Source organism: Bos javanicus, chromosome 2, assembly GCF_032452875.1.
Source record: "Bos javanicus breed banteng chromosome 2, ARS-OSU_banteng_1.0, whole genome shotgun sequence".
NCBI classification, from domain to species: domain Eukaryota; kingdom Metazoa; phylum Chordata; class Mammalia; order Artiodactyla; family Bovidae; genus Bos; species Bos javanicus.
Window position 1 is genome coordinate 93,518,596 of NC_083869.1, and position 23,152 is coordinate 93,541,747.

The 23,152-nt window shown below is 38.7% G+C and overlaps 1 protein-coding gene across 2 annotated transcripts in view; it reads left to right on the forward strand.

Annotated features, from left to right (window-relative positions):
- Nucleotides 1-23,152, forward strand: part of PARD3B (par-3 family cell polarity regulator beta) — a 1,151,446-nt gene that overhangs the window by 636,594 nt on the left and 491,700 nt on the right. For both annotated transcript variants that reach the window (XM_061382241.1, XM_061382248.1), the window contains exons 8-10: nt 2,185-2,543; nt 5,218-5,357; nt 6,452-6,580. In XM_061382241.1, coding sequence (XP_061238225.1) covers nt 2,185-2,543; nt 5,218-5,357; nt 6,452-6,580 — 628 coding nt within the window. The remainder of the gene's footprint in view (nt 1-2,184; nt 2,544-5,217; nt 5,358-6,451; nt 6,581-23,152) is intronic.

The window sequence follows — 23,152 nt, forward strand, 5'->3', positions numbered from 1 at the left end:
TGCATCCTGTGTTTAAGCATACTCAGGAGTGGCCTGCACAAGTCCCTGACAGCCAGGAGAAAGACAAAGTATAGAACGAAGCAAGCCTTCTGCCTAGCTGTCTTTTCTGTGACATCGATAGACCGGCTTGTTTTTCTTGGGATACGGGTCAGTTAGACTGGTATTTAATGACTCTTTTCACAGACTGTTAGTTCGGCTTATTAATTAACTTCCTTGGTGTCAGCAGTCTTCCTTAAACTAAATATCTGTGAGAGATGTTTATGAGGACTCACCGAATAATAGAAACAAATGAAAAAAAAATGTAAAATACTCTCCCTCAAGAAATTATTTCTCTGCATGTGAAATGTTATAGGAATAGGTCTTTATACCTAAGAATTAGACTATGCAGCAGTGTACATATGCTTTTTAAAATGTATATTGGCATTGCAATGGAATAAGGGACTAATTACTAATACTCTTTAGTAATAATCATCGAACTCTACTGTTTCAAACAAAAACAACTCTGCCTTCTCTGTGACCATTAGTTGCCAATATTATGTTGGGTAGAAAGGGTGAGTAGTTGTGGACGGAGTGGCAGTGGGCACTAGCTGCTTCAGTGTAGGAAAAAATGAAGCCTCTAGAGACTATTTCTTAAAATAACGAATAGGCAAAATTATAATTATTATCAATAATGATATTATTTTTATATGTCACTGTGCTTTTTACCAAGACTTAATAGTAATGCAAGGCAGACATTACTCCCTGTATTACTGAGGTGGAAATCAAGGCTTATAAAATTTCGATATGGACTAGGAATTGAATCCTAGTCAAAAATCTACCGGAGGAGTTGGGCTGTCTGTATGAAGTCTTCTCCCTTCTCCACTAGCAATGTAAGCTCTTCATTAATAAGGTGAGGAGGAGCTTAGATAGCAGTTGGAATTGTGATTAATTTTTATTTGGTGTGGCTGCTAGTAACAAAGACCTGAACTAAAGGTATCTTAAACAAAATTTACCTTTTTTAAGGACAAGTAAGTGTGGAGGTGGAAGTCTAGACTTAGTTTGGAGGGCTCACCATCATCAGTGAATTAGGCATCTTCCGTCTTTCTGCTTGGCCATCCTTCTTATGTGGCTACTATCTTTAAGCTATCTCATGGTCACAAGGTAATTGCTTGAGTTCCCTCCATCACTTCTGAGTTTCAAGAAATAGGAAAGAGAAATGGAACAAAAAAGTTCCTGCCTCCCAACTGAGCCAGATTCCCTATTGCCCTTCATCTCATTGATAAGAAAGCTGGGAAAGATTGTTGTTTTACCTGGTCATAAGGTATAAGGAGGCATAGGAAGAAGGAAAGAAAAAGTAGTAGGAAATTTGAAGAAAAGCACAAAGTACTAAAACAAAGAAAGTAAAAAATGCAGGTACTCTTTAGTGAAATAAATAACAGAAAGTATGCATTTTGCGTTGACAGTCCACTGTGATATTTGGCACAATCAACATACCTACTAAATGTCACCATGGAGAACTGTCTGTGTCAAAATTGAGCTTCTTGAACACAACCCACGTTAGAAAAGACCTGTCCTACAGAATAAAGTCCTAAAAGGAAACCAAATATTAATCTGATGACCACTATCAAAGATTTTTTTTCTTTCCATTTAAAATTAGAGCTTTCTTTTATGTTGAGTTCAATAAACACTTCTGGATAGAATTTCGGATTTAGAAATGCTTAAAAGCTGTGGGTCATTAGACCAGTTAATCTCTCTGAGCCTCAGTTTCTTAATTTTGCAAAATAAGACCTAAGTATACCTACCTAACTGGAGAAGGAAATGGCAACCCACTCTAGTGTTCTTGACTGGAGAATCCCAGGGACAGGGGAGCCTGGTGGGCTGCCGTCTATGGGGTCACACAGAGTCGGACACGACTGACACGACTTAGCAGCAGTAGCAGCAGCATACCTACCTAACATCGTTGTTTAAAAAAAAACTGAAAGAGAGCATCATGCAGGTTGCTAATGCACATATAGCCCAGTGCAGTGGCGCCTCATAAGCAGGGCATGCGTGGTAACTAGCACTTAGTTAGCAAAGTCATATTGGTAGTAACAGTGAGAGTGCCTCCTGTGCGTATGCTCCTGGGCTGCTCCCATAGCTGTGACTCTGGGTGCTTTAGACAGCATGCTGGGACATAGGATCACTATACATTCACTGTCTTTCAAGGGCTCAGGACCTCTTCCGTCAGGCAATGAAATCTCCAAGTGTGCTCCTCCGCGTGCTTCCACCTCAGAACCGGGAACAGTATGAAAAAGCAGTCATTGGACCTCTAAGCATTTTTGGCAACAATGATCACGTGTTGAGAACAAAGGAGCCACCTCCTGTCCATGGAAAATCAGGAATAAAGACAATAAATCTCACAGGAACAAGCAGTCCTGAAGAAGATGCATCAACTTCTCTGCAACAGAGCAGGAGCCCCCGAGTACCAAGACTAGGTAGAAAACCATCCTCTCCCTCACTCTCCCCACTCATGGGGTTTGGCAGCAAGAAGAATGCAAAGAAAATTAAGATTGACCTAAAGAAAGGTAATTATTAAATTATGCTTAATAGCATTCTATTATTGTAACATGTAAAATTGGTTAAGAGAAATACATTAAGGCTAATTTTGTTAATTCTTTCATTTAATTGAATCAAAGAATAAATTGAAGTGTATACTGCAGTAACTTAAATTTCTTGAAATTGTAGTATTTCCTTATTCTTTTTTTTTTTTTTTCTGGAGAGTATAGATTATTTGAAACAAGAAAGTGATAAAGACATGCTGGGAAATAAAACCATTACAGACTTGATAGGAGGAGAGTGATACTGTATCACAACTTAGACTAAATAGGCACTGAAATTCAGTCGTCTCTGTTTTGAGTGAGATTAGGCTTCCCTGATAGCTCAGTTGGTAAAGAATTCACCTGCAGTGCAGGAGTCCCCGGTTCAATTCCTGGGTCAGGAAGATCCGCTAGAGAAGGGATAGGCTACCCACTCCACTATTCTTGGGCTTCCCTGGTGGCTCAGCTGGTAAAGAATCCTCCTGCAATGCAGGAGACCTGGGTTCGATCCCTGGGTTGGGAAGATTCCCTGGAGAACGGAAAGGCTACCTACTCCGGTAGGGTCACAAAGAGTCAGACACAACTCAGCAACTTTCACTCACTCACTCAGTGATTTTTGAAGCATCCTTTAGTCCAAGTCTGAAAAGCCCGTATTTTTGTTTCTGGTTCTCTAAGATAGTTTTATACCAGCAAAAATTATTCCTCAGCAAATACGGAGTAATTAGTGATTTCACAAATTCAACAATGCAAATAATGTTTCAAATATTTTTAATTTCAAAAGCATATATAACGTTTTATTTTTTCATCTTTTTAAAAGTTTTTTATCCGTTTCAAGCCCAGATCAATGACTAGATCGTGTGTGTTCATACATATTTATACAGTATTATACATGCACACATACACATTTATGTATTTCTGTGCTTTTATTTTGTGACTCCTCCTCATAGTCCCTTCACCCACTGAACCTTCTGCAATCCACTGGGATTTTTAGGACTTCATTCAAAAGAAACCAATATTTTATGGATTCCTGTTGGAATTAATAGAAAATATAATGATCCCAAGGTAGTTTTTGAATACATATTAACATATATTTAAAGCATGTAACATATGCATTTAATCAGGATATAGAGATTATTCTGAAAGATCCTCTAGTCAAAATTTTGTCCTCCTATAAGAATTTTATACTGGGAAGAAAATGTATTGACTAGGATACACAATTAGGCTTTTTATGTAAATGCATCACTTGTACTTTTCATACAAATTATGCAGCTATGTATAAGGCATGGGGTTGAGTGCTCTGAGGATAGAAAAGTTAGACATGGAACATGACCTTAAAAATCCATCAGAAAGCTTTGGATGCAAAAATAAAGGATATTACATCCCAGAGCTGTGTTTTAAGAAGATTAATCTGACAGAAAAAAGATATACTAAAGGAGAGAACAGATAACAAGGGATCAGTAAAGGGTGCCCAGTGTAATATTTATGCCTAAATCACTGAGTGGGTGTAGATAGAAAGAGAAAGGAATTACAGTTATTGTTGGTTTTCAGCCAAGGTGGCTTGCACGATGGGGATGCCATTACAAGAAGTTAGAATTTTAAGTGTAAAAGGCCAGGATCTGGGATGGAGAAGGAAGTTTGCAGTGAAGTTTAAAGTGCTGGTGATAGCCTGGAAACTGACACCAGAGAGATTAGAGCCAAACAAATAGATGTCGGTGTCATCTGTAGAGAGATGGTGTTTGGAGACAGGAGCCAGGCAAGGCAGAGTCTAGAGGACAAGTTGTTCCAGATCCTTGGGGAACATCTGTGCTTACACAGGACATCAGTGGGTAAGAGAAAGAGTGACAGACGTGTTGTGATCAGAGATGTAGAAAAATAGAAAGTATAAAGAAAACCAAGTAATGAGTATATGAAAACCAAGAGGGGAGTTAATTTCAAGAAAATGGTTGGTGAGAAGTGTCAAAGCTAGAGAAGGGGAAAGATCAGGATAGGAAAAATGACTGATATGGTCACAGATAGGTCATTGGTAGTGGAAGAGTGAAGAAGCAGTAGGACTGAAGTAAGGATTCTTTAGGGTAAAGAAAAATCTAAGCATGTCACAGAGTTAAAAATCTAAGCATTCACACAGGGTCAAAAAACAAAACTCAAAAGAGATTGGCCGTGTAAGAGAACAGAACAGGAGTAGCAGGAACCAGTGGTGTGGCGATGTGATGAAGTACACAGAAATGGAGATGCAGGTGGGGAGACAGCCATGGGCTGGCTAGTTGATTGAAAGCCAACATGTCAGATGGCCTCTTGCTTCTCAGGAAAGTGTGAAGTCAGGTTACGGTTTATTAAGAAGTCAGTCCCCCAGGTGTATGGATAACATGTGGCATTTCTTGTAAGACCTTAATAAAAGCAAGTGTTACAAGTGTTACAAGTGTTACAAAAGCAAGTGTTACACATCTACCCTGGCCCTAAATTCATGGTAATATAATCATGGCCTGTCAAGAACTGTAATCTGTATTTAAAACTAGAAACTCAAACATATTTAAGATATTTGATAGAATGTCAGTATTTCACTTTTTCTATGTTAGTCTAAATTAGGTTGGTTTAACTTATAAGACTGAATATAATATTTCTCCAGCTGAAGGTGATCATGCATTTTCTTGGTCTTATACATTAGGGCCTGAAGGACTTGGTTTCACTGTGGTTACCAGAGATTCTTCCATACATGGTCCGGGTCCCATTTTTGTAAAAAACATTTTACCAAAGGGAGCAGCGATAAAAGATGGCCGCCTGCAATCAGGGGACAGAATTTTGGAGGTAAGAATTAGAATGAATATCTTCAATAAAATATTTCTTTGTGTTTAAGTAAATGAAATTTATTAAATTTTAAATTAATTATATTGAAAAGTGTACTTGTAGACAAGATAAGGACTTGAATTAGAAAACTGGTTAATCAATAGCTAACTTTGTAAGTCCTCAATAAGGGCAGTGATATGGAGTCAAATATTGAAAAGTTTTTCCTACCTCCTCTTTCTTACTTCCACCTCTTAGAGTTCCTGGGGGATTTGAGTCATATCCATCAGTTCATCATATATTCAGTTAGAGCTAAGAATTGCAAAGTTGCACTCAAGTGCTTGTAATAGTTTCTTTAAACTTCTCTAAGAATGGGCCAGTCGGTGTTAGTTCAGTCTATGCATATGGAGAAGTATTTGGGATACTCAAAGGAAGAGGCTTTCTTTTTTCCATTTACTTTTGTTTAATAGTATTATCTTCTTGTCTACATATATTGTCAATTTACCTTTCAAGAAATCATCTTCATGGAAACTGGTTCGGTTTAACTTGCCCATGGCATGGAAGCAACACCAGAGCTTTGTTATAGTTCTAGATCATGAAAGAAAATGGTTCAAATGATTAATGTAGCCCCAAATTAGAATCTCCAATAATGTATGGTAACCTAGTTACCATAACTTTCTAACATAGAGAACACTGTAGAATTATAACAAAAACTCATGTCTGCAAGAATTGACCATGTGATAAAAATCCATTTCTCCTGTTTATATTCAGTGGAGAACGGTACCAGTTAAGCATTTGAAATCAGCTTACTCCCTACTTGAGGAATGATTCTCTGGTATCTGTCAGTTTGATTTGTCTTCTCTAAGAATGTGATGTCTTAGGGAAAAACTGCCGATGCCAATTACTGAGTGTCTGAGACTGTCCAGTGCCATAGTAATGATGGCTGGCATATTGCTAGTATCATAAACAAGATTGGTTTGGACTCGCATACTCAGTTTTCAGCTTCCCAGAATTTCCTTGATCATGAGAGCCCATTTGCTGCATGCTTTCAAAAACCATCTAGGGCGGACAGGCTGGCAGTGTTGTAACTTGGCTGCTTATATGCTTGTCTGCATTAGGTCAATGGCAGAGATGTCACTGGACGAACTCAGGAAGAGCTTGTGGCCATGCTGAGGAGCACTAAGCAGGGAGAGACTGCATCGCTGGTCATAGCCCGCCAAGAAGGAACTTTCCTACCCCGAGAGCTGGTAATGTTCAGATCACAGTCATACTGAGTTTTCAGCAAAGCACATCATACACTTACTGAATTCATAATAGCTGAGAAATGAGTTCTAAGTCATAGGCTTAATTTGTTGGAGGAAAAAAAAAGAGTGAATCACACAGAGAGTTTTGCCCCATTTGGAGTATCACTGTTTTAGAAAGATGATGCAGTGAGATGGGTAAATGCAAACAGTGCTTCAAATATATGAATATGAAAACACACTTCAAGGAAGCAATTTAACAATATTCAACTTAATAAAATGCACATCGAGTATATGCTATGGCCTAGGCCCCATGCAAAACACCATCAGCAGAAATGTTCATGCTCCTACCTCAGTGCAGTTTGCAGTCCAAAGGGAAATTAAAATATAACCAAATATTTTAAATGGTGATGAAGATTATGAAAGCAAGTTGCAGAGTGCTACAGTAATACCTTACAAGGGAATTAACTTCATCTTGAAGCCTGGGAAAGACGTCTCAAGAAAGAGAACTTCAAGTCTTATTAAAAACGTGTATCCTTTGACCTAGTAACTACAATTTTAGTAATTTGTCCTAAACTAATCATCAAAGATGTGGGAAAAATTCTTCTACATTGATTTTTTTTCTCCAGTCCTATTTATTGCAGTGATATATTGAGCACAGTACGACCAGGAGGTATTGGTTAAATAAATAACTGGATAGCTTTCCAATGAAATATAATAAGTACTTAAATCATCTCTGTGAAGAATTAATAAGAATATGAGAGAATGTACAGGATATATTAAGTAAAAAGTTGGGCATGAAGTGATATATACAGTATGACAATAACATTAAGAATCTTTATAAAATATCTGGAAGGAGATGCACCCAGATTGTCAGTGCATTATGCCAGATTTTCATTTTCTCGTTTTTTTTTTTTTTTTTACTACTGACACATAATATTTATTGTTGAAATATTTAAGGATGATTTAGAAAATTCAGAGGATTTTTATGACTAATAGTAAAGAAGAATAGATATGAGAAAAAGGAATTTTAATTATCTTTTAATTTTTATTTTCTTTGAATCTATGTAAGAAATGGCAAAGGCACATATGGGTAATATGATAGGTTTTCCTTGAGTTAGATCATCAGAACAGTGAGTGTTAGTTGACAAAATTGAGTAAGGCTATGGTTTTTCCTGTGGTCATGTATGGATGTGAGAGTTGGCCTGTGAAGAAGGGTGAACGCCAAAGAATTGATGCTTTTGAACTGTGGTGTTGGAGAAGACTCTTGAGAGTCCCTTGGACTGCAAGGAGATCCAACCAGTCCATTCTGAAGGAGATCAGCCCTGGGATTTCTTTGGAAGGAATGATGCTAAAGCTGAAACTCCAGTACTTTGGCCACCTCATGTGAAGAGTTGACTCATTGGAAAAGACTGTGATGCTGGGAGGGATTGGGGGCAGGAGGAGAAGGGGACGACAGAGGATGAGATGGCTGGATGGCATCACTGACTCCATGGTTGTGAGTCTGAGTGAACTCCAGGAGTTGGTGAAGGACAGGGAGGCCTGGTGTGCTGCGATTCATGGGGTTGCAAAGAGTGAGACATGACTGAGCGACTGAACTAAGAACTAAGTATAGTTAACTTGAAAAAAAAAATTTAGTACTGATAATTGCTATCACATATATAAAGAATTATTATACAGATTAGAAAGTAAATTTTAACCTGTTGCTTCAGATAGTTTATGTCCATTAATTTACTTACCTATTAATCCAAAAAACAAATTGTTGAGCATGCATTGTGCACTAATTTGGAGGTTCTGGGGATAAAAAAATAATAATTAAGACTAATTTCCTGCCCTATGTGAGCCTGTTCCAAAATAAATGGCTGGAAGTGATAACATTACAAGCGCTTTCTAGCTGTTAGAGCTGTCCAAGAAGGAAATAGATTATTTAGCATACTGAAACAGAACCTGCCTCACCATCTGTCAAAGATGCTCTAGAAACAGTTCTCCCATTGGTAAGATGATAAGACTAGACAATGTCTAAGACACCTACTCTGGGTCTAATATTGTGTTGCTGCTGCTGCTGCTACTAAGTTGCTTCAGTCGTGTCCGACCCTATGCGACCCCATAGACGGCAGCCCACCAGGCTCCCCCGTCCCTGGGATTCTCCAGGCAAAACCACTGGAGTGGGTTGCCATTTCCTCCTGCAGTGCATGAAAGTGAAAAATGAAAGTGAAGTCACTCAGTCGTGTCTGACTCTTAGCGACCCCATGGACTGCAGCCTACCAGGCTCCTCCGCCCATGGGATTTTCCAGGCAAGAGTACTGGAGTAGGTTGCCATTGCCTTCTCCGAATATTCTGTTACATGTGTTTAAATACAAGTTTGAATAGACAGCCTTCCTGAACCAATGCTCATATATTAACCCTCCTTAGTACTAGCCAAAGGCACCTCTTCTTTCTATGTTCCTGTACCATAGAATTTCTTTTTGATCTTCCTTCTCTTTCCCATCATCTTACCCGTTTTTCCTTGTATCCTATTGTATGCTTTGAGAAGATCCATGATAAAATAGGGAAGGGTAGATGCACTTACCATCTCCTTTCTGATAGTTGACCCAGCCACTTTGGAAGGCAGAATCTTGAGTTTCTGCCTCATCTCACTGAAGTGCCTTACAGTTCCTAAAGAGATATGCTGTCAAAATTTGAAGTCTTGCCTGGGAAATCCCATGGATGGAGGAGTCTGGTGGGCTGCAGTCCATGGGGTCGCTAGGAGTTGGACATGATTGAGCGACTTCACTTTCATTTTTCACTTTCATGCATTGGAGAAGGAAATGGCAACCCACTCCAGTGTTTTTGCCTGGAGAATCCCAGGGACTGGGGAACCTGGTGGGCTGCCATCTATGGGGTCGCAGAGAGTCGGACATGACTGAAGCAACTTAGCAGCAGCAGCAGACTTTTTAAAATCTAAATCCAGATAGATTTTTTTCTTCCATCTTTTATTTATCCAAAGACCTTGATCTTTTTTCTACAAGGGTCAAAGTGAAAGGGAACAATATAAAAAGGGGCTTCCCTGATAGCTCAAGTGGTAAAGAGTCTGCCTGCAATACAGGAGACTGGTTCAATCCCTGGATCAGGAATATCTGCTGGAGGAGTAAATGGCAATCCACTCTGATATTCTTGCCTGGAAAATCTCCTGGACAGAGGAACCTGGCAGACCCCAGCCCACAGGGTCACAAAGAGTCAGACAGGCCAAAGGAGGCAGCATGGATATATAGCAGGAAGCCCTTATACTTCTTGTTCAATTTTTGGTTGCTGGTGATAAAAACTCAAAACAAAACAAAACAAAAACCTCAGTAGGACTATATACTTGTTTAAGGGATAGGAGAACAAGGAAGGAACTTTTGACTCTGTATTCTGATGAGCTATGGTCCTGGGAGGACTAAAATCCTGAATGTAAAGAGAAATATCTCAGGCAGTCCATAGGCATGAAGAAGAACCCAACAGCAGAATTCCAACTAGAAACTCAAGCCCTAATGAGTCCCCTCATTCCCAATTGAACAGTTCTTTATACCCTTTTCCCATATGTCCATTAGAATTCCCAAATGCACTAATTCCTTCTTCCTAGAAGCTCTCCCCATCCCTCAAACCCCTACTCTCCCCGTCCCAATAAGGGGGAAAAGGATGTTGATCTTAGTCCAGTTTGGAACTCTGAAAACATTTTTAGTTTAGTCAAACACATTAGTCAAATTTAGTCAAACACACTTATATCTAGAAGTTAGCAAATGGAATAATAGAATTTTTGGACTAAAGGGAGCTGAAAGATACACACAATACTCAGTGTGTTAGCGATGTTTATTTCTTCTAGTACATTGCCACTTCTGTAGTATTGTAAACACAGTACTATATAGGTATTATGGGGTAAATAGATTTGGGCAGGCTTACCTGGGACTAACAACTACTTTGAACATTGTTTTCTTCTTCATTGTTTTAAAATGTACTCTGGTGCAAAATACTGAATTACAGACAAAACTTGTATAACCAACCAAATTTACAAGCCAGGCAGCCTGTACACATTCTTTCACTCTTATTTAATATAATTTCGTGAAATTGGATTTCTATTCCAGAAAATGATATCGTAGCCCAAGCCCACCAGGGAGCATATTAACTTTATTGTGCAACTATGAGATAATGAGTGAAAATAAATTCTGTGTTCTCATCCTTTTCCGTGTTACACAAAATTTGGAGGGCCTGTGGTTAGTATCCATTCTCTTGGAATCCCCTGGCAAATAGTCTTTTTAAAAATTATATGACTTCTAACTATCCAAATATGTGGAATATGTAACCACAGCAAAGCAAGCGCCTTTGAGGCTTACTTAAGTAATGGGGACCCAGAATCTTTGTTTTGGAAAAATATGGAATAATATTATTTTTCCAGCCCAAATACCTGTCTTGAATGCTAAATAGCAGGAACTCTGCAGGAAGTTTATAAAGCAGTCACGTGTGGCATGCATGGGGCTCTTTCAGTGGGAAATATTCAGAGTGTGGAATTGGACTCTTCGAAAGCACAGAATGAAGAGCGTGCGACATGATGCATCTTTGTGTTTCTCTTTCAGAAAAAAAGCAAAGGTGGTATCATTTCAGTCTCTTCTCCCTTATTTTGAATGATGCACCCACTTGACTTTCCATTAAAAACCTGGCAGGATGAAGGAAGGACAGCACTTCCTGCTTTTGTCTGATTCTGTCTCCTTTGAAGAAAACAAACTGTTTATTGGTTTCCTGTTCTGAGAAACCGTCCTCTCGCTTTTGTTAAGCCTTGCTATTTCGTGAGCTCTGTACCCTCTTAACAGCACTGCTCTGCCTGTTTTCTGACAGTTAAATCTTCCTTACTTCCTTGTTATCATTAACTTCCTGTGAAGTCTTAACTCTCACCGCCAAGGGAGCGTGTGGTCAGCAGTTCCACAGGAAGGCCCAACATAGGATGGTCTCTCAGATGTGACCCTCTGTCATTCCAAAGGCCCCAGCATTCATTTCCTGGTCATTTCTCCTGACTTGCCACATAAGAGAACAGTGCTGAATTCCTGTGTTTGCTGGTCCAAGCCTTCCTTCCTGAGCAATTTGGTCAGTATCACAAGTATGATGGCACATTTAGCCAACTTTCCAACTGCCACAGGCTGGGTTGAAAAGCAAATGAAGGGAATTTATATAATAGCATCATCACTATTTAGCTCTCTCTAGTATCTTTACCAAAAGAACTGTACTTCAAAGGTGATCTTGGTAGAATCCTAGTCCAGAAGATCCTTTGATGTTCTCATCCTCTTACTGGGTGAGAGTTTATTAAAGAAATGTTCACACGAGGAACATTTTTGCAAAAGGGACTTTGAGATTAGTATTGGTAATAGAATCAGAAGGTAAATCTGCTGTGTTTGTGATCGTACTTGAAAACTAGGCTACTTATTCAGTGGTTCGTTTGGTCTGTTCTGTGAGAGACATGGTCTACAAATTTTTTTCCATTCTTGATACCTGAAATTCTTTTTGTCTTTTGCCAAGTGTCAAATAAAGCTAATATTCCATTTAGAAAAAATCCTGAAAATGAAAAGTTTTTTGTGTATTCCTTGACTTTATTTTTAAGGACTTCAGAGAAAGAGGCATTGGCTTATTTGCCATGTATGTATCAGGTATGTGGCTGTCTCGTTTCATTTACTGGGGGAAAAGAACTATTCTGCCATTTCATTGTTAACCTCTTTAACATTTCATGTTCTGACCTGCTGCCTTATCTTTAAATTATCCTGAAAATCACAGCAACTCCTGGTGGGTAAAACAAGCTGAGAAAATTTCAAATGTATTTATAATTTCTACCTGCCAAGTTTGCCTGATTTTAAGCGCTGGCCTCTGCAAGGGGGATTAACTGTATTTCAAGCAAGCAAGTTGCTCCTGCTTGGAATGATTGAGATACCAAAGTTAGCCATGTTTGTCATGCTGATCTGACCTTCACTTAGGAACATTGCTTTTGCTGAGAAAAAAAATGATGCAGGCATATGTGGAGGCTCCCCGAATAGCTGCTGAAATTCCAACACTACAGTATCTACCAGTCCCTGTATCTACCTTCGCAAATGACACATGGCCTAAACTTCTTCATGGTCCTTCTTCCTAAGTAAAAACTTCATATCTCAAATGTCAAATTATTTAACGTCATGAATCATACAAGAATTTTAGTTTGAAATTTTAGATGAACCTCATTTAACTGATACATTATTTTATTTCCCTTTGGCTATTTGATTCAAAATGACCCCATGCTTAATTAACCAAGGTACTTAAGGAAGAATGAATATTATAGTGGTTATTTGTGGAAAAGGAGCAGAAATTGAAGGATGGTTTCAGAATGATTTTTCTACCCAAACCAAAGTGCATGAGTTATGTTTTAGAATTTAAATAATTACACGGAAACCAAAATGCATTGCTATATTTTATAGATTCTCCAAGTAACTCGGTTCTCTGACTTCAGATGGAGTCCTGGCTAAGACACAGTCTCCATTTCTGCCTCTTTCTGCAGTAATTTCTGTTTACTTCTTCCTGCATTTCCACTCAACCAGTAGTCCAGACTCTGAAAGATGAACTTCAAAGTCAATAAAATGTGTTCCTGTCTTCAAAAAGGGTCTAGCCCATAAAGAAAAAAAAGAGTGGGTTCATCAAATTATACAACTGAAGGGTTTGGATTCAAAGTTGGGGACCAAAAAAACTTATAAAAACATAATGGTCCTTGAGAAGAATTTTGATGATTGAGTAGGATTTCAAAATGCAGAGCCACAAGAGAGAAGGAAAAAGCAAATTTAAATACTGAGATTGAAAAATACAGAATATATCAAGGAGATACTAAACAGCCCACCCTAGTAGATTACTGATCAAGGAGCTAACATGAGAAACAGTGTTTGAAAGGGGCAAAGGGGTATTAGATTCCTGCTTAAAGCTATTCCAGTTCACTAGAATGTGATGCTCCCATTCCTGGGTTGGATCCTGATTGACTGAGTGGCCTTGGGTAAGTTACTTCCCTGTGCTCCCACTCCTCATTAAAAAAATGGGGATCAGATTAATATCTACTTAAGAGATTGTCTATTAGCATTAAATGAGATACGTATGTAGTACTTAGAACCAGGCACATGCAATGGGATTCAGCAAATGTTACTTGTTATCAGCATTGCTCATCTCAATGAGAGATAATTAAGTGCACAGTTAGGACACCCCAGACATTGGGAATGGAGATAGAAAACTTTGGCTTTGGCATCTGATAGACATTGGGTTAATAGAATGAGGTATATCAGAAACTCCCAAGTTTTGAATTTGGGTGGCTAGAAATAGAAGATATATAAACAGGTTTGGAGAAGAAACAATTATTTTTGGCCTAGAATTGTATTCCTTTTATGCCTCCCAAGCTGATCTATGAATTGTCACTGTTTTTCCTTCTCTCTACTCTCGAGCCATGCCAGGCTTTTTTTCACTTGTTTAAGATGTTACCAGAGCCCTCTCCATGCCAAATATTTCTTGTGAGACTCCCCTCTGCTTAGAACACCCCTTCCCTTCTCTTTCACCATTCAATTCCTTAAGATATTTACTTAACAGAACCTGCTTGAACCCCCTAAGTCTGGGATATGGGGCTCCAGTTAGGTTTGCGTTTATATTCAGAACTCCCCTTACCATGTCTCTGAATCACCTTAAGAACAAATAGCAATTAAGAGTCCAGGTTTGGGGGTCTCATGGCCTCAATGTGAACCCCTCTCTCACAATCTTAATCTCTCAGTGCCTTAATTTCTTCATTTGTTAAATAAGGACAATGATGGCACCCACTTTGTAGGGTTGTTATGAGAATTAGTTGAACATAGATGCTAACACACAGTCCAATAATGTTGACTCCTGTTGTTATTTCCTGTGTCTGGTGGACACTGTGTGCTCAGTAAATATTTGTTGACTGAATAACTGAAAGCTACGCGTTATTAAAATAGATGATATAGAAAGCTAGAAAAGGTATCACTGAAAGAGCTATTACCCCTAATCTATACCTAATCTGTATTTCATGCATTATCCATCCTACTACAGTCATTTTAAACCAAAAAAAAAAAAATATTCAGTGATTTCCCTAGACATCAGAGCTCTAGCAACTTCTAACTACACATAAGACAATGGGGGTAGGGATAGTATTAAATGTAAGTGACAGTTTAGGTCGTTTAAATGATCATGAAGACATTTGCCTGATCTAGTTGTACAGTTTATTTGTAAAGGCATATAAAAATAAGTAGCAGTATATTTTATTTTAAAATATTAAAGTCATTTTTGAAATATTAATGTAGTTTAAAGCACCTTCAAAATGTTTCAGTCTTGGCTACCATAACTTGTTAGAACAGTGGTCCTCAAAGCATGGTCTCAGACCAGCAGTGTAGCACCACCTGAGAATTTGTTAAACATGCAAATTCTCAGGCTCCCTGAAGACTTAAGAAATCAGAAACTCTAGGGGTGGAGCCCAAAGATGGATTTTACCATACACTCCAGATGGTTCTGATGCCCCCTCAAATTTGAAAACCATTAGTTATAAAGAGTTATAAGGCCTGTAGGATGACTTAGTACCCATAGCTGACTAGCTCCAATCATCACATTTTCAACTTTATTTTTTTTATTCTACAAACAATTTCTTGCTCTGTGAAAAGTATTCAATGAAAATTTCAGGCCCAATTGAGTTGCGTCCCTTTGGCCACATGCCCCTCATTTTGGCAAAGGGCCAGTGCTCAGCGCAATCCAGTTACTCAACTCAATTACACCTGATCCATTTAGGCAAACTCAATTGTGCTTGACTTTTTCAGGCCCAACTTGATTGTGCTCTAAAATTTCCACACTCAATTTGATTGTGCTCAAAATGTGTTATGTGCCATCTTGTAACTTGTAGATTTAGACAGATACCAAAGGGAAGTATTTTTAGAGAAGCTTAGAAGATTGGGTTATTGACACTTGTTTGCAGTTACACTTGGTTTTCCCCATCTATTTGCCATGAAGTGATGGGACCGGATACCATGATCTTAGTTTTTTGAATGTTGGTTTTTAAAATAGCTTTTTCACTTTCCTCTTCCACCCTCATCAAGAGACTCTTTAGATCCTCCTCAAGATAGGTAAAAAGTGGAAACAGTGACAGCTTTATTTTGGGGGGGGCTCCAGAACCACTGTGGATGGTGACTGCAGCCTAAAAATTAAAAGACACTTGCTCCTTGGAAGAAAAGCTATGGCAAACCTAGCCAGTGTATTAAAAAGCAGAGACATCACTTTGCCGACAAAGGCCCCTTTAGTCAATGCTGTGGTTTTTCCAGTAGTCATGTACAGATGGGAGAGTTGGACCATAAAGAAGGCTGAACAATGAAGAACTGATGCTTTCAAATTGTGGTGCTGGAGATGACTCTTGAGAGTCCCTTGGACTGCAAGGAAATCAAACCAGTCAATCCTAAAGGAAATCAATCTTGCATATTCATTGGAAGGACTCCTGATGAAGCTGAAGCTCCAGTACTTTGGCCACCTGATGTGAAGAGTTGACTCACTGGAAAAGACCCTGATGCTGGGAAAGATTGAAGGCAGGAGGAGAAGGGGATGACAGAGGATGAGATGGTTGGATGGCTTTACCGACTCAATGGACATGAGTTTGAACAAACTCTGGGAAACAGTGAAGGACAGGGAAGCCTGGTGTGCTGCAGTTCAGGGGGTCACAAAGAGTTGGACATGACTTAGGGACTGAACAAGAACAAACTTTATCTCCAGCATGAAATGCTACAGGGAAGGTGTCATGGGCCATACTCTACCATCCCCATTCTGCTGTGTTGAACACAGGTCAGACTTTACAAAGCTCCTAAGAAAGTGATCCTCACGTCCTGTCACAAAGCCACCATGCTTAGCTGTTCCCATTCATTTCATTTTAAAGATGGCAGAAAATGAGTCATAGAGATATTTCTCCTTACCAAAAGATGTTTGTTTGTGAAAATCAGAAATATTTTTAAAGGAAGACTTCCACCTCGCTGAGATAAGCATAACACCTTCTCACTCATGCTATGTACTAAAAGACCAGACTCTTAATCTCTGCCAGTTTTTAAAATGTGTTCAAGAACCCACAAGCCTGAGGGATTAATAGTCATCAGCTACTCCCTGGGCAGTACTCATACCTAAAAGAATTCTACTGAACCCTTGTCAGCAAAATCTAGTCTTGATAAAATAGATGATGATGAATGCTCTGGTTCAGCATTATTAAAACAGATGGAGGAAGTGCTGGCCATTTTGCCAGGTTGTATGACTTCCAGGTGTCAGAGTGAAAATACTTAATGGGTTTTATCACAAGGCTGGTTTTGTTGGAGTTTAGAAGATGGTGGAAGGAGGAGCATTCTGTGCTGAAAAGAAGCTCTCCTGACATTTCAGAGGACCAGGGCCTAATTACATTCTCTTGCAAAGTTAAGGATGAAGAGCCATGAGATCCAGCTGTACTCTCATGGCATAAGACATATGTCTTATTAGTGGCCACTGAAGCCATGATTAGGCTTCTGGAGGCTAGAAAAAAAGAAGCATTTTCTGAATATACATGTTTAAACAGCACAGAAAAAGGAATCTTGTGACCAACCACGGACTATATCCTTCTTATTATCCAGTTAGCCAAATGTTACCAGTAATTCATGCCAGCTGTTGATATGGAGCAGCTGGATAAGAAGGTGGTTACAAAGCTCGGGGGATGACCTTGATTTGCCTAATTACCCCGATGCCTGTGATCTGTACATTCGTTAAGGTATACTCAGTGTAAGATAAGGAAACGCGTTCATTTTGTAAAGGATATTTAAAGATTAAGGGGGAAATATGTACTGCCTTAATTGATTGTGGTTGACTTTTCCAGCTGTTATCAAAGTAAATACCACACATGTGAAACTGCCACAAGAGTCCCTTTCACTTTGAAAGTATACTGAGAGGTTTGAACACATTTCATCTGCCTGTTTTTCAAGAAATTGTGTGATCTTTATCGTTAAAGAATATCAGCTTAAGATGGTTACTTTTTTTTTCTCTTCCTAAGGGCTGATAAAACAGAGATAGATGCTTAAATAACAATCTGTTGCCTCTTACCTCTTCCCATGCCCCATCCCCAAAGATTGTCTGGGCAATGACTTTTAAATACGTTCTCATTATTTTTAATGAGTACGCAGAATGTATGACGCATAATGCACCAGTAGATAAGTGCCCTTTAACTGAACTTGTCAGATATAATAAAACATTGAAGGAGTTAAGATGCGCTTTTCTTTAAGATATTATAATTATTTAAATTAAGATTCCCAAGTACATATCATGTACTATTCAATACCTTTTGCTGCCTTAAGAGAGCACTAGCTCCAGTCTTAGTTCGCTCTGTAAAAAAGAATGTTTTATCACAGCAGTGAGAAGACAAATGAACGTTTAATATTGTTATGTCTCTTTAAGTTTACCCTTCTTTAAATCTGCCCCAGTGGCAGGATATTCAATTATAAATGAGTTCAATTATGTTTCCTGGCCACTTATTGAGTTATATGAAGGACTTTTATCACCGAGTCTTTCTGTAATTAATTCTTTGCATTTCTTAGAGGCTTAGGACCTAAGGAAGGATTGTTTAACAGCTTCAAATGTTTCCATTTTATTATACTTTTTCTTTTCTTTTCCTTCCTATCTTTTCTTTCTTGCTCTAGCCTATCATTCTGCCTTTCTAGAAGCAAATAACGCTTAGTATGGTATCCCTTAATTGCAGAATATTTTTATTTCTATATTACATTAAAACACCAGGTGGTGACGAAGAAGAAGATAATAGTACATTACATTCAATTACATTAAAATGCCAGTAGTAGATGAAGATGGTGGTAGAATGGAGAAATATATCATCCCCAAGAACCGCAAAGCATCCCCTTGCCAGTCTTTGTTGCAGAAATATCAGTGCCTTGGCTCCTGGTTTATGGAGCTGTCAGCCTTAGCACCCTGCTTGTGAGTTACAGAGTTTCAACCTGACTCAAACGGGCTCCCTTATCTCCTTCCTAGAAAATACATATTTCATCTATAGACTCTTGACTTCCCATTGGAGGGGAAAACACATAGAAACAAACAACCAAAAACATAGAAAGTGACAAAATACAAAAACACCCAACCACAACATCTTACCCTTGCTTACAGTCCATCTCCCTGAGATCAGATGCTTCTCATCCATGATACACAGAGACTGATGTCAGGAGATCCATCTTCTTACACCTCCATTTCTCTCTATTTCTGGGTCCACTTTGATTGTTGTTGTTGTTTAGTGGCTAAGTCATGTCCGACTCTTTTGTGGCCCTATGGACTGTAGACCACCAAGCTCCTCTGTCAATGGGATTTCCCAAGCAAGAATACTGGAGTGGGTTTCCATTTCCTTCTCCAGGGGATCTTCCTGAGCTAGGGATTGAGGACACATCTCCTGCATTGGCAGGTGGATTCTTTACCACTGAGCTACCAGGGAAGCCCCCACACTGATGATCAGTTCAATTCAGTTCAGTCGCTCAGTTATGTCTGACTCTTCGCGACCCCATGGACCACAGCACACCAGGCCTCCCTGTCCATCACCTACAGCCAGAGTCCACTCAAACTCATCTCCATTGAGTCGGTGATGCCATCTGCCATCTCATCCTCTGTTGTCCCCTTCTCCTACTGCCTTCAATCTTTCCCAGCATCAGGGTCTTTTCAAATAAGTCAGCTCTTCATATCAGGTAGCCAAAATATTGGAGTTTCAGCTTCAACATCAGTCCTTCCAATGAACACTCAGGAGTGACTCTCTTTAGGATGGACTGGTTGGATCTCCTTGCAGTCCAGGGGACTCTCAAGAGTCTTCTCCAACATCACAGTTCAAAAGCATCAGTTCTTTGGTGCTCAGCTTTCTTTATAGTCCAATTCCATATCCATACATGACTACTGGAAAAACCATAGCCTTGACGAGACAGACCTTTGTTGGTAAAGTAATGTCTCTGCTTTTTAATATGCTGTCTAGGTTGGTCATAACTTTCCTTCCAAGGAGTAAGCGTCTTTTAATTTCATGGCTGCATTCACCATCTGCAGTGATTTTGGAGCCCGAAAAAATAAAGTCAGCCACTGTTTCCGCTGTTTCCCCATCTATTTGCCATGAAAGTGATGGGACTGTATGCCATGATCTTACTTTCCTGAATGTTTAGCTTTAAGCTAACTTTTTCACTCTCCTCTTTCACTTTCATCAAGAGGCTTTTTAGTTCTTCACTTTCTGCCATAGGGGTGGTGTCATCTGCATATCTGAGGTTATTGATATTTCTCCTGGCAATCTTGATTCCAGCTTGTGCTTCTTCCAGACCAGCGTTTCTCATGATGTACTCTGCATATAAGTTAAATAAGCAGGGTGACAATATACAGCCTTGACGTACTCTTTTCCCTATTTGGAACCCATCTGTTGTTCCATGTCCAGTTCTAACTTGCTTCATGCCCTGCATACAGGTTTCTCAAGAGGCAGGTCAGACGGTCTGGTATTCCCATGTCTTTCAGAATTTTCCACAGTTTATTGTGATCCACACAGTCAAAGGCTTTGGCATAGCCAATAAAGCAGAAATATATGTTTTTCTGGAACTCTCTTGCTTTTTTGATGATCCAGCGGATGTTTGTAATTTGATCTCTGGTTCCTCTGCACTTTCTAGAACACTGATGATAACAGGACCCAATTGTTCAGTGAATATTTACTGAACATCTATTTCCAGTTCAGGTAATCAAATACTCATTGTTTATTTGGGCTAGATATTGTGCCAGGCACTGGGTATTCTCAGATGTACTTTGTCATGATCCGTGAACTACAGGAGCTTATTGAGTGCCATCAGAGAAAAAGGATAAGAATATGGCATGATGTCTACCATCTGTGTGGAAAGCTAGTGGGAGGGAAATTTAAGGAAGAAGCTGAGAGATTAATAGTGAACTAGAAGTTACAGAAGGAAAAAATGTTAATCAGGACTAAAAGTTATACAAAGAAAGTTAAAATCATGAAACATTTCATATATGAGGTTGGACATGGACTGGACCATGGATGAATTCAAAGAACTGAAGAGAGAGAAACTAAGAGGAATATGGAGAAGCATGAGCCAAAGACAGAAAGGAAAACTGAGAAAAGGAAGGAGAAAAGAAGCATCTTGATTATAGTGATATTATTGTTGACCACTAATGCTATCACATGAGCAAAATCTGCAAGTCTGTAATAACACCAGTTCTAAGGATAGAAAATCCATCAAATATGAATTTGATATCTCTTTTATTACCTCTTTTATAAGGTCTCTGTTTAGAAGTTCTGTATTTCGGCTTATTCATTGAACTTGCATTCAGCTGGAGCATCTACTGGACTGGAAAGTCCAAGAAGGCCTCCCCTACAAGGTTTTCAGTTGTTGCTGGCTGTTGGGTGGAGCACCTTGGTTCTCCTTCATGTGCCTTCTCATCCTCCAGAAGGCAGTGCATCTTCTTACATGACATTCTCAAGACAGCAAAAGAAGACTATTAAGGCCCAGTGTCAAAAGTTGCATAATGTTACTTCTGCCTCATTCTCTTGGTCAAAGCAAGTTACACAGTCAATCAAAGTTCAAGAGAGAGGTGAATAGATTCTACATTTGGACAGAAAGAGCAGTAGTCATGTTTCAAGGAATTCACTGGGGCCAATACTACAATCTCTCACATTAACTTAGGGAAGTTTGAAAATACACTATTCTGTAGCAGAGTGAGTATTGGATGTAAGCTTCAGTTACTGACCCAGGACTTCTATAGCATGGTTGAGTTTTTAGAAAAGCCATTTAACTTCTTGGGTCTTATCTTTCTAAATTCCATTCACAGACATTTTTATTGTGTTCCTTCTCAATGCAAATAGAGTGCAAGAAATAGAAAAGCAGATAAGTCATTCCCCTTTCCCTACTTTGTTTAGCAACGTTTTAACCATGACATAAATTTACTAAACATAAATTCATGTCCCTATTCTGGATACTTTTCTCCCTGAATGAGGGATATGCTTTTCCTTTTTTTCCTCCCATCCCTTATAGAGATTTACTCTTTTATAGTAGATGCCCACTACCTGGCTTGGGGGCCATGAATCAGAGGTGGGCTGTGTAGACAGTGAAAAACTATTAAGTACTAAAATTAAATTATCAGAATAAAAAGTAATTTGTCAGTAAAATGAGAGATTTTTCTTATCTATAAAATGAGAAGACTAAACTACATGGCTGCTTAGATTGCTTCCTACTGGAAAATTCTATTCTATGAATTTCTGTGCATCAAATCTTGGCATGACATTCCATACACATAGTGCCTGAATTATGTATGATCTGTATATATAAATGGAGTTCTCTGAGTGGTGTTCCACAGTTCTGAATGCCATGGGAGCTTTGGATCTAAAGAATACGTTCTCCTAAGTAAATGTAGAGCTAACAATTTGCCAACAGATATCTCTCTTCTGGCTGTCTTTTCAACCCCCTGCCATGTGGTGCCTGTTGCCATAGTATTTAGTAGATACAGAGGGCCCCCTTTCAAAACTCTCTCGACACCACCATATGGGTACCACCACAGCCAGTTCAAAAGAGAATGTGTTCCTTCTTTCCTAAATATGAAATTCAGATATATTTTCCTATAGAACATCCTTAAATATGGTCTATCCAGTGGAATGTAAAATTACTATATACTATTTTGGAGATACCAAGGAGTGAGCAAATCATGCTGGCTAATTGAAGCCTACACACAGTCTACCAGCATTTCTTTTGAGGAAAAAAAAAAATTGAATTCCAAGAATCAAATTTACAAACAGGCTTATAGCATAAAACCTTTTTTCTAACTAGAAATTGCCTTTTCTGTACCCACCATCACAGTTTATTTAAAGCTTATTTCCATTATACATAGAGAAAAATGAATGAGTTACAAACACTATTCATTACTGTTTGGGATAATATTCATCCTTAATGCAATTAAAAAAAAGAAACCTGGTTTCTGGATTCTTCTATTAGAAAAATATGACTATGTCAACAATAACAACTTATTGAAAACTTGGCAGATATTTTCAATGTTATTATTAATGCAAGGCACCTTAGTTCCTCTTGGGTACTAGATAGATTTTAAATAAATTATATAAATATTAATGAAATTATTAACTTGATAATTTTATGTGCTATCTCGGCACACAAGAAAATTAAACAAAGATGAAGGCTGCTGAATTGTTCATGTGTGAGAACATACATAACAGTGACTTCTTTCCAATATTGTAGGGAGATGGAAATGCGCTAGATCGAGCCTTGTCTGCAGCTGCATAACTGAGTACGATTGTAAAATATATGTATGCAATTTTTCATGTTGGTTAAGTTAATAACATGCCACTATAATTTGTGTACCTCTGAAATAGGAACCAAATCATGTATAGCCTAGCTGGAAAGTAAAGGCAAAATGCCTATAAACAAGCTAGAGGCTTATTTTTTTTTTTCTTTTTTAAGCCCAGTCTTTGCCATCAATAACAGTTCAGAGGTTCCTCTTTAACCTGTAGGGTTTCTTTGGAAAAGAATATGTAAATGTCTTACTTCC